The sequence below is a fragment of the Hippocampus guttulatus genome, chromosome 4 (assembly GCF_054856545.1).
Source record: "Hippocampus guttulatus isolate MCC_2025c chromosome 4, RoL_Hgut_1.0, whole genome shotgun sequence".
NCBI lineage: Eukaryota > Metazoa > Chordata > Actinopteri > Syngnathiformes > Syngnathidae > Hippocampus > Hippocampus guttulatus.
The window spans coordinates 5,322,084-5,340,203 of record NC_141264.1 but is presented as its reverse complement, the minus strand read 5'-3'; the positions used below and the strand labels follow the sequence as shown (position 1 = coordinate 5,340,203).

General features: G+C 40.5%; 1 protein-coding gene across 1 annotated transcript; it reads left to right on the top strand.

Annotated features, from left to right (window-relative positions):
* Positions 1–551: 551 nt before the first annotated feature.
* Positions 552–17,911, top strand: trhr2 (thyrotropin releasing hormone receptor 2). The gene is made up of 5 exons (XM_086109024.1): positions 552–943; positions 2,822–2,954; positions 3,339–3,490; positions 3,948–4,056; positions 13,890–17,911. The coding sequence occupies exons 1-5, from the start codon at positions 552–554 to the stop codon at positions 14,463–14,465; spliced, it is 1,362 nt and encodes a 453-aa protein (XP_085965150.1). The 3' UTR covers positions 14,466–17,911.
* The last annotated feature ends 209 nt before the right edge of the window (positions 17,912–18,120 follow it).

The window sequence follows — 18,120 nt, the reverse complement described above, 5'->3', positions numbered from 1 at the left end:
ATTAAACTGACCTCAAAGTCTACAATCACAATTTACTTCAATCACAAGTCCTCCAAGTGAAGGACATATCAAGCGTAGGCAGTTTGAATACAACCCTCTATTCAAGTGTTTGAACTTTGTGCTACTGTATTGGTTTGCTGCCACTGTGTTTTCCCTTTGAATGTTTACTCAACCAACAGTCACTGTGGGAATTAAATCCATTCACCAAATAATACCCCCGGTGACGTACTACCTCTAAACATGCTTGGAAAGATAATTGATACACATTGATCCCTTTCTTCTCTTTCTTATGTTTTCATTTTTCTAGGTGACTGATTATGGGATTTGAAATGAAGACCCGATGACTACATCAAATAGAGACTAAAGCCACTAGCAAGTTTCTTATCACAAAATAGTATTCCAATCGTTTTAAATCAAATCGCATGAAATGAGAGTCAGCTCTCAATGCAAGGGAAGGAACACGTCCCATGTCAATTTCTTTTAATTAAGTGATTCTAGACTTTATTAACTCCCACTTGGAGAAAAAAAACATCTCTGCTTGAAAAGCAGAGATGACTGACAATGCGAGCTCCAGAGTTGACAAACTTGACACCCCAACTAATATTTCCCTGAGTCCCAGCCTTGCCATTTCCCAGTCCCTGGAGTATAAGACGGTGTCTGTCTTCTTGGTCCTGTTGGTGTGTAGTGTCGGCATTGTGGGAAATATCATGGTGGTCCTTGTTGTCCTGACCACCCGTCACATGAGGACACCAACAAATTGTTACCTGGTGAGCTTGGCCATAGCTGATCTAACTGTACTAGTAGCGGCTGGACTTCCGAACGTCTCAGACAGTCTCACGGGAACCTGGGTGTTTGGGCACGCCGGCTGCTTGGGAATCACCTACCTGCAGTACTTGGGCATCAATGTGTCATCCTGCTCCATCACAGCCTTCACTGTGGAAAGGTGAGCATGACCAATTCACCTTTTGATAAAGCACATCAAAAAACTGGTTTTAACTTTCTGACATTGTATACAGAAACGTGATAAAGCAAAAAAAAAAAAGACAAACACGCACATGCAAATTAAAAACCTCACAAAACAACTGCCAAACAAAAAATGCCGCAAGTAAGAAATGTTGCACACGGCCAAATGCTGCAAACACAGGTATAATGCAAACAAAAAACATCAATGCAAAAATAAAATAAATAAATGTAAATGCAAGAAAGAAATGCTGCAATCACAGCAACATAGTGGAACCAAACATTACAAATTATAAACAAATGCAAAAAAAAAAAGGAAAAATGCTGCTTTTAGCATATTTTTTTTCTTCTCCATTTGTTTTTTTGTTTTTTCTGTTTGCATCTTTCCTGTGTTTGCAGTGTTTGGCCATTTGCAGCACGTTTGCCCATCAACCACCATAGTTTTAGGCGTCTGCAACTATTTCATCAAATAAAATAGCACAGTCATCAATCGCATTTTCTTTTTATTTGGTTTCATTGGTTGAGCCCAATCCTTTCTTATTGTCCGATAGTGAATGATAAATGAACCAAGATGGTGCTGTAGATGGTCACCTCGGTACTCACTTTCAGTATTACCGCACGACTGGACACCTTACATTGTTTAATGACTCTCTCTACTTATGTGTTTGTTCTAAATCTCTGGTCCATCATACATATCTTTTCGCAGCTAATGCGTATTGCAGGTTATCGCTGGGGTGTAGAAAGGTAATCACCGACAGGTGTGGGGTCTGGTGTAGGGTATTGCCGACGAGTTAACTACGGTAATTGCCGAGGTAGGGGGCGTATGTCCTCCTTCGGAAGGTAATGGCCGACTCCTTGCTGTCGTCCTAGAGTGGCTCCAACTACCGGAGACAAATATCCCTCACATACTTGGCCAATAAAAATGATTCCGATTCTGATGAGAACATCACTCGCAGTGTTACAGGCTTTGATGTTCCACGTTGTAAGAAAACGTCGGTGATATAAATGATTTGAAATGAGTAACATTCCGGCAGCACGGTTGAAGAGGAGCACATTTGGTTTTGACTTTCGGTTTGAGACATCTTGTGTGGAGACTGGATGTTAATGAGATTTTAGTTGGATAGCGCTATTCAACCGGCAAAGTATTTAAAAGTGCTTTGAGAAAGATTCCTCATTCATCTACTTGGTACTTATTGAATTTTTATCATCACTTTTATTCTTTGCTCATCAATTTTCTTCTGTATAACTTTCATTCTCATTCTTGTGCCCAGGTCGTCTATCCTGACTCAAGGTCCTTTTCACTCTATTTTTGCCTTTTAGTGTTACTTCACCTTTCAGTTCCTTCCTTTTCTCGCTCCATTGTCTTCCCAATCCTGCCATTTGCAGATATTTAATAGATGTTTGCGCAAATTACTTTACCTCATACAACCGAGTTGATTATCATAGTCCGCAGATGTGGGCAGGAGTCACCCGCCTATGCACACTCACCCGGGAGACTGACGAGAATCAAAATGCAAAAATACAGCAGTGGCAGACGTACAATTAGAATCATGATGTGCTCTGAGACATATGGGTCCCCAAACGAGGTTGTACTTTTTGACTTGCCAAAGATCAGTCGGGATAGGCTCCAGGTCAGCTGTGACCGTAATAAAGATACATAGTAAATCAAATGGATGGATGGGTGGATGGATAGAGTAACATTACATTTATAGCAACGCCAACTGTAACCTAAAAGCGGTTTCTACAAAGCTGTCGTTAAGAGGCTACATTTTTCCGAAGGCAATGTTTGATTCTCTTCAGGTAGAAGATTTAATATTGTGTATTAATATGGCGTGCCTTACCTGGTTGGTCACATATGCAGGTACATCGCTATCTGCCACCCAATGAAGGCTCAGACTGTGTGCACAGTGTCCAGGGCCAAGAGGATCATTGCAGGGGTTTGGATCGCCACCTGTATTTACTGCATATTATGGTTTTTCCTTGTGGATATACAGGTAACAGTAATAATGCCTTTTACGACACAAGTTGCCAATATATTGACAAGCAAGCATTAGCAACCTTTAAAGCAAAATGGAATATGAAATGCAGAAAGGACAAGTGTTTGTGTTTGAAACACTACAAAATAATCGAGCGGTCGGGTTACATTATGTTTTCAAAACGTGTTCCCCATTGAACATACTTAGTAGTCCTCCAATCAATAGCGGTAACCTTTCGTGGGCATAAAATGTTAAAGCGATCCTCTTTTGTACACCAGCTTGCTCAACAATAAGTGGATGTCAAACGGCATTTTGAGAGCATTATCAGTGTGCTGATGTAAAATGTGAATGAGCGTTCCAATGTTCACTCCACTCTTATTTCCCCAACAAATGTGTGATCAGGTGAGCCTGGATGGACATGTTCAGTGTGGGTACAAGGTGAAGCGGGAGCTCTACCTGCCCATCTACCTCATCGACTTTGCTATTTTCTATGTCGTCCCATTACTTCTCGCTATTGTGCTCTACGGACTGATAGCACGGATTCTCTACCTCGGGTAATTACTGTTTCATTATTGACAATATCGGTGCACTACTATTATAGTAGACATATCATTCATTTATATCAATGGTTTATATCATTCAAGTACGGTAATCTTCTACAACAGGTCCATTTTAAGTATTTGCACAACACTGTTTTTTGCAACAATCAGTCTTTCTCCATCTTTCAATGATGTTTCTAATTGAAAAAGATGCGTTTCCTTTTCTCATATTACTGGTACATAAATGTTTTATAAATAGTGTGTTTTTAAAATGCTTTTGATGTCTGATAGCATCACGTTAAAATCATGTCCCATGTTCCTAAGCCATAGAACATAATTGTTGTGGACATTACTGTTGGCAAATTCAATACTGTCTTCTGAGTTCAATTTAATTCAAATCAACAAACAGTGGAACAGTAGTGGAAATGCTGCATTGGGTCAGTTTGGAGTTGGTGTTCATATGTCCCTCCAGACCTCTGCCAAACCAACCCGAAACCAGTGCTAGCTGCCAACAGGTCACAGAAACGGGGAAAAGAAGTCGACCACGCCACCCGAAGAATGCACTGTCCTCCAGGAAACAGGTCTGTAAGTCACGTGCACATTTACATTTTACCCATCAACAACTTCTTCTTTCGCATTTGTCGTAAGACTCCTTTTTATTCTTGAACTTTTTCTTTACAATCTGGCTTTGTGGGGATCGCTAACATTATAAGGTTGAAACTACATACATCTTTTATTTTTCTTATGACAACTTGAGTTCTTTAGGTTTGGTAAAGTGAATTGAACACTCACAAGAGCACACGAGAGAACAGAAAACAAAGTTCTCGTCTTGTCTCAGCGGGAAGCAATGGTTACATTTCCACAGGCTTCACTTGCCTCCAATCTGCACACCGTCAACAAGTAAAATTGCAGCGTCAAATGCAACCAATATTGTCATTTGTGGGTGAAAATCAGAGGTTGCAAAAGTACTGACATTCTACACTTGAGTCAAAGTGGATAAAGAAGAATGTGGAAAAAAAGACAAAGATAAAAACAGAAGTACTGATAAAGGCCTTTTACCTAAAGGGTGCATGCCAGTATTATTTATTTTTCTCATAATCTTTGGTGTCCTAAGCACAGTGCTTTTGGCATAAATAATAGTGCATGCCTTCCTCGGTATGCCTGAGCTGGGTAAACGAATTCAGCCACTGCTTGTCAAAACCACTGGCTCGTGTGTTTTTGAGACGTTATGGAAAGAGGAACAAAACAGAATGTTTCAATGACGTACATATTGGCTTTGCGTGGTTATGCTCCTCATTGGAAACGGATTTATGCAGCCTCGCCTGACCGACTGGTCCTGTCCTGCATTCTGACCCTCACTAGTGTTTCAGACCAAATTTCCATTTGTTGTCACCACCATGAATTTTTCATGTTAACTGCCCGTTGCATTAATTTCACTGCTCTGTTTCACCTGGACTCGACTTTCCTCCTCACCGGGTCACTTTTTTAAAAAAGTGGCTAAAAATCATCGTTATTTTGACACGAAGGAAACGTACATTTTAATAAACGCGACATGTTAGGGCGCAAAAAAAAAAAACAGGCAATATTTATCAGTTTTTCTCATTGGCCAGGGAAAACGCCGATAGTACTGACTGGCGTAGAAAAAACACAATGTGATGTTTCTTCTTTGGTAGTTGCTTCAGGTCTTTTCTGTGCACCGCTGGGCTGTTGCTACAGCGCATTCATAGTGGCGCAACACTGCAACTGCAGTTAAAATACGAAGCTGCCGCTGAGGTACATCAATAATATTGATTGACTGAATAATATTGCTCCAAGGTAGCACCAGAAGGAGCAGCAAAACGTCCATGGAAATGAACAAAAAAATGTTTGATTCTTACCATTCTATTTAATTAGGTCTTTACTGTAAGGCCTAAGTATTCATTATAATAAATAGAATAGTTATGAGTCTGCACACAGAACAAATTGAATTTGTATTTTCAGGCACCACTATATCGAATAATCTGCCCATGTTTTTATCCCCCTAAGAAACAAGTTGAACACACTTTTGGATGCCACCTGAAATTTTGACGACTCAAAATATGGAAAACGTGTTATGTACAATCATTGTAAGGCTCCAGCAAGCCTGTGACCCTTGTGAGAATAAGAGCTTCCGATTATGGTTGGATAGCTGTTTACATGATATTACTGCTGCAGAGCATGTGTGCGTTGTAGGCCTGCACACGTGTGAGTTTATTTTCTTCACTCAATAAACGTGCTTGATCACACATTGTTTTAGTGGAAACAATGATTGATGGCTTTATTGTCTCCTGACTATATTTAGCACAACAATGGCTACATTTCTCGCATCATGGAAACAGCCGAATCATTGTTATTCTGCAGGTGCTGGCAAGCATTCTTGCCATTTCAAGGCATTCACTCATTGTTCCTGTCATACAACATAGTGATAATAGTATTTTGTGAGAGCAATATTCTGCTCAGTTCAACTTTGCTCATAATGTTGCAAACAGTAATAAGGCTCTCTAACAACACTAGGACAGATTAGTCACAGGTTTTGTAAGTATAGCTCGAGTATTTCTGGAATAATTGCTTTAGTAATCCACTGGTGGATAAATAGATACTGTGTGTTATGCCATCTCAAAAAAACATGCTAATGGCATCAAAGTGTAGTAAAGTTTTCTTGCCGTTCTCAGTGGAAACATTTGGAACGAGAAAGAAAGGTGCATTCCTTTCTACATATACAAGTTTCTTTCAAATGTGCGCCAACATCCTTTTTGCACTGCCAGACAGGGGCGTGCAAAGGGTGGGGGATGACGGGGCAGGAGTACTCCGGGTGTCCACCTCCCCACCCTAACCATCTAAAACACTTTAGGGGTCTAAGAATTAGGTGCGTGTCACAGGCATCCGCTGTCCTTTGCACACCACTGCTCCCAAGAACTCAGATAAAAGCCATGAACAAAACAAATTCCTCACTATTAACTCGACAATACTGATCTTGCTCATATACTGTATTTTTACTTTGTTTCATCTTCTTTTGTCATTTTCAAGGCAATGTGGTGAGTGATGTGCCTGCGCCTCGCACACTGTATTGGTCTGCCACTGCTGGACTTTTTTTTCCCTTGTCTCCTCAAGTAAATAAACCTTTAATCGCCCTGTGAACAGCACAGGCGTTACATGCTCTTACTGATAAAACCTCGGTACTGGCCGAAGGTGGATAGAGCGACCGAATGCTTAAAATAGGAACATTCGCCGGATTTGTACGGAAATTGGCTGTCGACATAGCCTGCTGGGTTTTTTTGTTTTTTTTTTAGTTATTCTATGTTTTGGGTCCAGAGGCCAGAGAATCTTTTACGTTTGGGTATTATATACAGTATATACATGAAAATACATATTTTGTTATATTTATGAATTAAAAATATACTGATATGTTGACAAACTATACAGTAGAACACCCAAAATGTCATACACTGTTCCTCCTAAAAAACGCCATTGCCAATTTGTTTACTACACCAATAATAATAATAATAATAATAATACATTTTATTTGTGGGCGCCTTTCTAGGAACTCAAGGACACCTTACAACAAGCAGTTAAAATAACGAATACAATGTTAAAAACAACATCAAATAAAATAAGAAAAAAATACAACAAAATAAAAATAATGGCTTTATGGTCCGAGTGAATAGGCTTGTCTAAACAGATGTGTTTTGAGGCTGGATTTCAAATGTGTTAGTGAGTCTCAATACATATAACCTTTTTAATATCAGTCATTATTTTTAATTTAAAATATACACCCTATCCAAAAGTATCAGGAAAGGTTGTCTAATTCCTTTTTTTTTTCTTTTCGTTTTCGGCTGATAACATTCGGGTTTGACATCAAAACATTAAAACATGTCAAGAGACTGACATTTGCAGCCCAAAAACAACTTTTATGAACACCAGCAACAACCTCTGACAGGAGCTGAGGTATCACAATGTAGTTTATTTCAGGGGTCTTGATTAACAAAAGTACAAAGGCTACACATGCAGATTCTAATGAGCAAAAAGAATAGAAAGGCCAGACTGGAATTTGCCAAAATGTACCAAGACAACCCTCAAAATTACAAGAGAGGATTTTATGGACGAAGATAAATCAATACCAACGTGTAAAACCCCATCCAAATCTTTGACAACAAATGCGACAGTTGAAGTTCAGAAACACTTTGGGCAGAACCGCACATCAACATACACAAAGATCCACTGCAGTCTTGGCAATGACGAAAACAGAATTTCCCTAATTTATTCAAACTGGCACTCACGTACCTTTTTTCAGCAGCATTATCTGTGCCCTGTGAGAAGATTTTTTTCCTTAAGCAGGAGAAATCGTCATCAACCCCCACCCCCCAAAAATAAAAAAAAATAAAAATTAACCCCCTCAGCCCAGCCACTTTAGACTTTTTTATTTATTTACAAGCATTAATACAAAGTAACAGAAGCATATTCCTATTTCTAATAAACTTTCCACTGTGGTCCTATGACTTGTTTTGTGAACTCTTGATGGCGCCATTGAGTAAATGAGTCCAACTGAAGTGTTGGTACATGAGCCGGCACAGTTGGCTGGAAGTTTCGATGGTTCATGGGGCTTCATCTCACCATCACTGCCCATGATACCACATGTAAAATCCAGATAATATCATGGCTTGTGTTAACATTGCTTCTTCTTGAAAAGACTCCTCCATCTTGAATAACCTACCATCCAAATGAAATCACAAGTCTACAGAAACATTTTCATTCCCAATATTTATAAACCAGGGCCGGTAGTCCAGTGATTAGCGCATCAACTTCACAGTGCAGAGGTACCGGGTTCGATTACAGCTCTGGCCTTCCTGCGTGGAGTTTCCCCACGCTTGCATGGGTGCATGGGTTTTCTCCGGGTACTCCAGTTTCCTCCACATTCCATAAACATGCATGGCAGGCTGATTGAACACTCTAAAATTGCCCTAGGTGTGAGTGTGAGAGCGAATGCTTGTTCGTCTTTGTGTGCCCTGCAATTGGCTGGTAACTGGTTCAGGGTGTCCTTTGGCTACTGCCCGAAGTCAGCTGGGAAAGGCTCCAGTAGCCCCCATGGCCCTCGTGAGGATAAAGCGGTTCGGAAAATTCCATACAAATGGCACAGGCACACAGTTAACGGAAGCACACAACTCTGTTCAAGTAAGAAACACCTACAGCAGTCACTAAAATAACTGGGGAAAGCATGTGGACCAGCCTCTTACCTACTCTCTGGAAATGCCCCTTGACGGATGAGACAAATATGGAGCTTTTTACCGAGCCAGCAGCTATAATCTGGATCAAAATTTCCTTCCTCGTGTCAGATGGCTTGGTCACAATTGCAGGTCATGTGACTTTCAACAGGATAAAGACCCAAATCACACGGCTTGAATTGGTATATTGAATATTGAATGATTTCAGTTCTTCTCAAACTGAGGGGTAGGATCCCCTACAGGGGCACGGTGTGATGTCTCGGGGGAGCGTGTAGCCTGGGAACATGCTTTCTTTTTGCTGTACACTAATAGTGTATTTGCACATCATCTACAGTAGGTGGCAGCCCTCTCATTGATTTGTTTATTAATTCATTTTTTAAATTTAATTTCAGGCAAATTGATGCACTTCAAATCTGTCCTCTGACAGACTAAGAAAAAATGTTAATAAAGTTATTCTGTGCTTTACGGAATCTATTTCTTTTTTATTTTCTTTAATAAGGACACAATGTTATGCAGAGCTGTACTTCTCACAGTTTTATATAGAAATGATACATTCATTCATTTTCCGATCAGCTTCATCCTCACTAGGGTCACGGGGAGTGCTGGAGCCTATCCCAGCTGTCTTCGGGCAGTAGGCGGGGCACCCTGAACCAGTTGCCAGCCAATCGCAGGGCAAGAAATGATACAATATTGTATTTATAGTGGCAATGGAGAGTTGTGAAAGCACAAAATGTTTTCTTCTCCCTGGGGGGACGTGATAGAAAATAATTAAGAATCACTGGACTATTCTGATATCCTCTTGAGCAGTGGCCCCCAACCACCGGTCCGCAGACCGGTTTGGTACCGGCCCGCACAGCGACAGACCTGCGACGTCGACACACATTCACTGTGTTAATTTATAGAATAAAATATTTGTTGTGCTGTAGAATAACACTGATTGAAAGGAATGAATGTTAATAAAATGTTGAATTACTCTACAATTATCATTGTTGTCAGTACCAGTGCTTTACAACTGGCAATGAAAAAAAAATGGTTGCTGGTCCACGAACAGTATGTACTTCCCTCAACCGGTCCGTGACACAAAAAAGGTTGGTAACCACTGCTCCTGAGCATCTGACAAGCAGCTGAAAGATGCAGCCTTGAGAAGGCAACTTGCTCACAAGGAGTCGAACAAAGGCCCGTCACCCGTGCACACAAAGCTCCGTCAAAGTTACTCGAGTCATTCGACTGCATTGATCGTCTCAAAAGGTTGTGCAACAAACCATTAAGGGTAACATCCCTTTTTTCCAGGCCAGTTTAATTTTTGAGTTATAAATAAATAAATACAAAAAAGAAGAACCCCAAAATAAAGCAATATGATTTTCCTCAGTTTTACCTTCTTATTACTTTTGTCAGTTTCAAATTACTGTGACCATTGTGTTTTTTTCCTTTAATGGTCTCCACGTGTCACTGCTTGACATTGACCTCTATCAGATGCATCGATGTCAACGGCAGTTTGACCCAAGCCGCGCACTCCTGTTCATGCTTTAAGAGCCTTACCTTTCCAAGGAAATGGCTTTTCATCATGCTTGCATTCTGAGGCACTGTGCCCAAGGTCTGAGTTTTCAAAGATGGCTATCTCCTGTAGTCAAGAGCCTCCATCGGAGAACAGAAGATTTGCATAATGTGATTTGGGATTTACAAAGAAGTGTTGTGAATACCACTGATGGTTTTTCCCTCTCTGTTCTTCAAAAGACACTTTTTTTTTCTTTTCCAGTCATCATTTGGTAGGCCCGCTTAATCTGATAGGATATTGATAAACTTTTGCACACTGAAGAATTGCGCTTTTATGAACGGAGATTAAAAGTGTGCCGTCAGTTTTAATCTCATTTGATTCCCCCGCGGCTATGATCTTATGATGTGCATCTTGAATAAGAAGATATGGGGTCATTGTTGCTTGTGGCATTTTGACAGCCCAGTGAGCTAAATCCATTTTATTTTTTGATTCAGAAGACAGAGAGAGATGTTCTACCAATTCCTAGAGTGGAATTTTCCTTATCTTCTTGTTATTTTAGACCCAAGTAGCCTACAAATCCCATTTTGAATTTGCATATTCAATAGTGCCCACTGCTGGTCTGCTCATAACGACATCATTTGAAAGCTTTAAATCAAACTTTCATTTTAAATCAAACTTTTTGCTTTGCATACACATTTTGTCTTTATCTACCTGCTGAAGTAGCTGCAGATGCCGTACCACGCAGTTTGGACTTGGAACCTTATCTCAAAACACACTTATGACATACTTCGTCTTAGCAAAAATAGTGAGAGGGAGGCTGCTTGGATTCCCCATTGTTCTTTACCTCTTGGTGAAAATACAGACTGCTGCATGAAAGGAAGCTTGTACACTTGAGTGAAAAAGTCATGGCTTCAACAAAGGTTGTGGGAAGGCTTTTCCAACCAAAAAAGAAAAAGGAATAATGACAGCGAGAGCACTGAGGCAAAGATGGCTACGAGGTTAAAGGTGTGCAGTATTAGTGGAGACTTGTAACACTAATCACTGGAGGCTTACAGACTGACCCCCCCCCCCCCACACACACACACACCCTTTGGTTCTGTGATGTTCAGAAATATCTGCGCTGTTACCATGGTCACTGTGTGGTCATGGCTAAGTGTTGGGAGGGGGTAAGCCAACAAATGATGTTCACAGACACGCACACACACACACACAGTAAATAAAATCTTGATAGTTAATGAATAAATACCTCTTTGTAGTTACACTTTCGTTAGATTTCCAACTTGTGGAACCTGATCTTCAGAATGACAGGTGAACACCCTTTTCTATCGAAGCCTATCTTCTGCATTCTCTTCTCCATCACTAACTGCCCTCCTGTCTTCTCTCAGTACCGCGATCAATCTTCTTTTAAGTCTTCCTCTAGTCTTCTCTCTTCACCTTCATCGCCCTTCTACCAATCGAAAGTACTTCATAATACCCTCGAAATGTGTCCACACCATCAAAGTTTTGTCTCGGCAACTTTATCTCCAATACATCTAACCTTGGCTGTCCGTCTATGAGCCAATTTCTAATCTCAACCTGGAGGTACAGTAACTCCTACTGAGTGAACCTCAACAACTTCATTTCCGCCACCTCAAACTCTGCCCTCTGTTGCCTCTTCAGGGCCACTGTCTGGAAGCCCTAAATCATTTCTGACATCACCACTGACTTATAAACCTTTCCCTTCACCTTCCTACCTGCTTGGAATCATTTTTTCCCCCTTCTTTCATCACTCACTATTGTTGTGGATCGTCATCTCAAGTATTTGAAGTCCTCCACCCTCAAAATCTCTTCTCTCTATAACCTCACTGTTCCCTCTCTACGCCTCTCATGCTTTCACCTAGAATTAATATATGTGGACAAAATATGCTAAAGTCTGTCATACTTCAGCTAGTCTTTTGCACATGGCTCTACAGTGCTTTGCCAAGCGTTTCTTCCACCTGCTCCCCGCTCTCACCGCAGACCACAATGTCATCTGCGAACATCTTGGTCCATGACGATTCCAGTCTGACCTCATCTGTCAGCTTATCCATCATCAATGGAAACAGGAAGGGGCTTAGTGCTGATGATCCCTGACGTAGTCACACTTCCACCCTAAACTCCTCTGTAACACCCACAACACACCTTGCCACTGTCCTCCAGCTCTCACACGTGACCTGTACTATTCTAATATACTTCTCTGCCCCATTAAATTCCGCACACACCACCACAGTTTCTCTCTTGGTACCGAGCTGTAAGCTTACTTAAGATCTACAAAGACAAAATGCAGCTCCTTCTGTCCTTCTCTGTACTCCTCCATCAACACGTACTCTGAATTCATCCTCAAAGTAGTCTTTCCAACCAGCACACCACTAGCACCTGTCAACTCATTTCCATGTCGATCCTTACTCACCCTAACCTGCTGCAGCTCCTTCCCATCGCTATCTCTCTGTCTGGCCAACCCGCATTGACCTTTCTCTTCCTCTTCACAACAATCTCCCGGTATACCGCACGTTCACTGATTTTTAAAGAAGAAACTGCAGACAGCTCAGAACAATCTCATTGAGCATTATTCTAAAAGTTCATGCTCGTACCTCTGAGCACTTTAATCCTTCCATGCACTCTGTAACCTGATAACATGATAAGCTCTCCATTGTAGTAACCGCTGTCCATGAAAGGGTTCAAAAAAATAAATAAACTGGTTACATGTAGCGAATCGCACAATTCACATGAAAATGTTTCTCATTTTGCAAAATCATTTCGAATAAGGTTCCCATGTACCTGCAAAATAATTGTTCGCTTGTCAGTAAAACTAACCAGTATTCTACTCGTTCAACAGATTTTGTCCAATGTAAATTCAAAACCATAATGGGTAAAAAACTGTGTATTTGTCCAGTACAATGCTGCAATTGAACAAAGTGTCAATGGAATTAAAAGCAAGTGGTTCCTTAACTACTTTTAAAATAGTCCTCAAACTTTGGCTACAAAACAAAACTTAAAAGGATCCCAAATGAAATGACACGTTTGCTCTACATCAGGCGTGCCCAATTGTGATCCTTGAGAGCCCCCATGTTTTACACGTTTCCCTACTCCAACACCTGATTCAAATGTTCAGATTTACTGAATCAAGTTTGGTTGACATTTATGATCTGTACAGGTGGTATTTTATCTCGGTTCCATTTGAACATTCTCAATTTTAGCATTTTATCAAGACTCTCATTAACGGTGCCCAAATTGCAAAATAAACAAACAAAAATGAAACACAAAGCAAAACCTGTGACGCCCACTACCGATCTCTCATGCGATAAAAATGAAGCGGTCCTGTATAATGTCAGAATCAGAATCATCTTTACTGGCCAAGTTTGTAGAACGCACAAGGAATTTGTCTCCGGTATAACACGCTGCATTAGTATCATCATAAACAAGGACATGACAAATAAGTATGGAAAAAATAAGTATGGATGGACATTTCGTAATGTAAGTGAACCGTAATGTCAGGAAAATGGGATTTCTCTCATAATTCCCTAGCTGATATATTAGAACCGTTGGGAATTGATTGTCTTTCCCAATTGTGGTACGAAAAACAACCCGTAATGCTTGTGATTCCGTGGAAACTAAATCACTGTTGTGTTTAATGCAGCCTCGCCTCTCTTCTTCCTTTCTATAGGTGACAAAGATGTTAGCTGTGGTGGTGATCCTATTCGCTCTGCTCTGGATGCCCTATCGAACATTAGTTTTGATCAACTCTTTTGTGTCCACACCTTATTTGGATGCCTGGTTCCTATTATTTTGTCGGACGTGCATTTATTCCAACAGCGCAATCAACCCCGTGATATATAATGCAATGTCTCAGAAGTTCCGCTCAGCATTTCGTGGTCTGTACCACTGCAAGCAGCAAGAGGGAAAACAGAGGAGATTGTCAGTCACCCCTGCAGGCTTCGTTACGGTCCGCGATCCTCATATGTCAGTGTCCAATATGGGTGGACCAAATGAAGAAGCCAAAAGAGCGATTGTAAATGCTGCTACAGACGTAAACATAAAATGTAATGGAAATGATCATCAAGAGACGAAGGGGATTGATGGCAACCAAGCAGACAATTTTATTTGGCCAGCATCTTATTGTTTACATGTCAGTTCCATTGACACGGCCCTCCTAAGTGATGTGAAGGAGTCTCATTCAAATGCTGACACAGTTTATTTTCCTGACACGCATCCAAAAAAAACTCAACTGGATGCTCCATGAATATATAGAAAGCTACTTAATTTAGAGAAATTTGAAATACCCATCGACCTATTGATGTCAAATTATTTCTCAGTCCCAAAAAAAAAAAAAAAAATCTGTAAAAAATTGCGGGTGGCCCAGTGATCCAGTGGTTAGCGTGTCGACCTCATAGTGCGGATCTACCGGGTTCAATTTCAGCTGTGGCCTCCCTGTGTGGAGTTTGCATGTTCTCCCCGGGCCTGCGTGGGTTTTCTCTGGGTACTCCGGTATCCTCCCACATTCCAAAAGCATGCATGGCGGGCTGATTGAACACTCAAAATTGTCCCTAGGTGTGAGTGTGAAACAGTTCGTCTCTGTGTGCCCTGCGATTGGCTGGCAACCGGTTCAGGGTGTCCCCCACCTACTACCCGAAGACAGCTGGGATTGTCTCTAGCACCCCCCGCGACCCTTGTGAGGATAAGCAGATCGGAAAATGAATGAATGAATGTGTGAAAAAAATTTCATCAAGTATTAACAGCAGGAAGTCAAATCCAAAATGTTCTCTGCGACAATATTTTCGATGTACCCGCACTGCTCTAGTCCGTATTCTTTGTGGAATAAGAATTAAGAGGACTAACCCACCTGTTTTCAGCCATCCAAAGAGGCTGACATTGTAAACAGTACTGCCACCTGCTGTTGACTGAAACTGAAGACCAAATGCCCTTGTTCTCGCCGAGGGAACACGCTACCCGATTTTCTAGGTTTAGTCTTGTGACTTTTCCAAGGTGAAAAAACAATCCCAACCAGCACCAGAACACCATAGTTCATTGACTGTGTTGCTACGGAGAAGTTGTGTTAATAAACCCAAAATAAATGTTCGTGTCATCATTTAACAATTTCTGTCTTCACTGTTGGTTTGAATAAATGTTCATAATGAGTTGATTGGATGAATTCCTTCAGGGAAATAAAAAAATAAAGAGTTTTTATGACGTTCCTTAAGAACACTATACAGGATATCAAAACGGCTCTTTTTCTTTTGGTATGACATCTTGATCTTGTATTTGTAAGGTTTAGTGCTGCGAGTGTCATGTGATCGACTACTTTTGCATAACTCTGCCTATCTACCCAAAAATACTCCATTTGTTTATTTGGCCCTAAAAAGAATGTATGCGTATATTGTTTGTACAGTATAGTAAGCAAATGTGAAAGCTCACGCTGAGTGAAGTAAAACCTAAATGTACAAACAAACTTATCATGCCACTGGCAGTCAAATTCATGAGTCAATCCAATATTTGTAGCATCTAGTTGCTAACTTTGTCTGGCTGCTGTTCTTTCCTACTGATTGTTATGTCCAGTTAATACATTAAGACGGCCTTATAAAAACTGCCCTTTATACGATTCTGTGCCGTGAATAAGTATTTGCCCATCTTCCTGATTTCTGTGTTCTTTGCATATTAATATGACACAAATATTTCAGTTTCATCAAGCCAATTTTAATATCACACAGAGACAACCCAAGGAAATACAAAATGCAGTTTCTAAATGACAATTGATTTGGATGCACAAAAAAATCCAAACCTACCTGTCCCAAAGTAATTGCCCCCTGAACCTAATGATGGGTTGTGCCACCCTTGGCAGAAATAACTTGAATTTGTTTTGGTGATGAGTCTTTCACATCACTGTGGAGGAATTTTGGCCCACTCTTCTTCGCAGAATTGCTTCAACTCTGCCATTTTGGAGGGCTTTATTGCATGAACTGCCCATTTAAAATCACACCACAGCATCTCAATTGAATTCAAATCGGGACTTTGACTTGGCCACTCATTCAGAGGTGGACTTGCTGTTGTGTTTCGGATCATTGTCCTGCGAGTTATCCTGGTCCTGAAGTAGCAAAGCAGCCACAGAGCATCACACTGCCCCCTCTATGCTTCACTGTTGGCATAATGTTGTTTTTATCAAATGCTGTGCCATTTTTACCCCAGATGTAACGGACTGCACATCTTCCAAAAAGTTCAATTTCTGACTCTACAGTCCACAGAATGTTTATCCAAAAGACCATCAAGATGTCTTTTGGCAAATGTGAGACAAACCTTTGTGTTCTTTTTGGACAGCAGTGGTCTTCGCCTGGGAACTCTGCCATGAATGCCATTTTTGGCTTGTGTTGTTCTTATGGCAGAGTCATGAACACTGACCTGAACTGAGGCCAGTGAGATCTGGAGTTCTTTGGGAGTTGTTCTGGGTTATTTTGCAACCTCCTGGATGAGTCGGTGTTGCACTCTTGGAGTATTTTTAGCTGGTCGACGACTACTGGGAATGTTTGCACTGTTCCCAGTTTTTTCCATTTGTAGTTTGCTGAAGCCCCGGAGTCTTGGAAATGGCTTTGTAACCTTTTCCAGACTCCGATTTCAATAACTTTCCAATTTCTTCTTGAATTTCTTGAATGGCAGGATACGTTTGTTTCTTGAGATGTTGTAGCCTATTTCACCTTGTCTGACTGATTCTTTTTATGTAATTTCTTGATTCAACAAATGCGGTGCTCGGGTGTTGCATGTGAAATTGAACTCAGCTTTCCCAAAACGGTTGTTTGTCACAGTCACTTTGTGATTGAACAGTTACTTTTTCACGTAGGGACAGATAGTTTGGGATTTTTTTGTGCCTTAATAAATTTAATTGGCATTTAGAAGATGCATTTTGTATTTCCATGGGTAATCTCTGTGTAATGAACTAAAACCTTTGTATATGATTAATATGCAAAACACACAGAAGTCAGGAAGGGGCAAATACTATTTCACAGCACTGTATGGCTTTCCGATTCAGTCTCAGCCTGTACTTCAGTCAGCTCCTTCCTGACTTCGTTCCATGTTTTGAGGGAAAAAATGTGAAATATAGTTAAATGATTTATGACAAGAATTGCAGAATATGTGTCACGAAACATTACACGTAATTGATGTACAAAGTTGTATTGCTTTATTGACATTAAAAGTCTGGTTTTGACAACTTGATTATTTGTGTTTATACTTCCCTGTAAAGCTGCTTTTGTTGCTTGGTGTATTCAATGTGTTGTAATTACATATCGCTGCGGTTGGGCCTGAATTTTCTGTGGCACAGTTTGGTAAATTTCCCATTTTTCCACAAACCTATAGCATTGGTCAGTACACACGTCGGTGTTATTTTTACAAATTACTGACCGGTATAAAATGTTGACAATGGATTGCTGTATTTGACAAAACAATGTTAATGGTTGAACAAGCGTGGCTTATTGGAGATCTCCTGAAAAGTGATGATTTTGGAGGTATGAGAAGTTCACCCGACATCAGCGATATATTTAAATACAGTATTTAGAGTTTCAAATTGACTTCATTTGTATAATATGTTGCCAATATTGTACTTGTTAACCTGTTCTCTTTTTGCTGTGTAATTTGTGCGCTAATAGTAACTGTTTTCCCCCCATGAAGTCAATGTGAATAAATAAATTAGTTTGCAGAGCATCTCTTGGTCACGGCTCATTTCTCAATAATTAAATGCCACTCAAAAGAATGACTTGGGCGGTGGTGGGCACAGACCATTTCTCTCTTCTCCACAAGGTTGTTTCTGCAGCTCTCAGAAGTAGTTCAGTTTGGGCCATATTCTCCAGTTTGCACATAAATCTTTTTTTAAATGGATTTTTCATTCTTATTTTTTGCCCCCTGTAATCTTT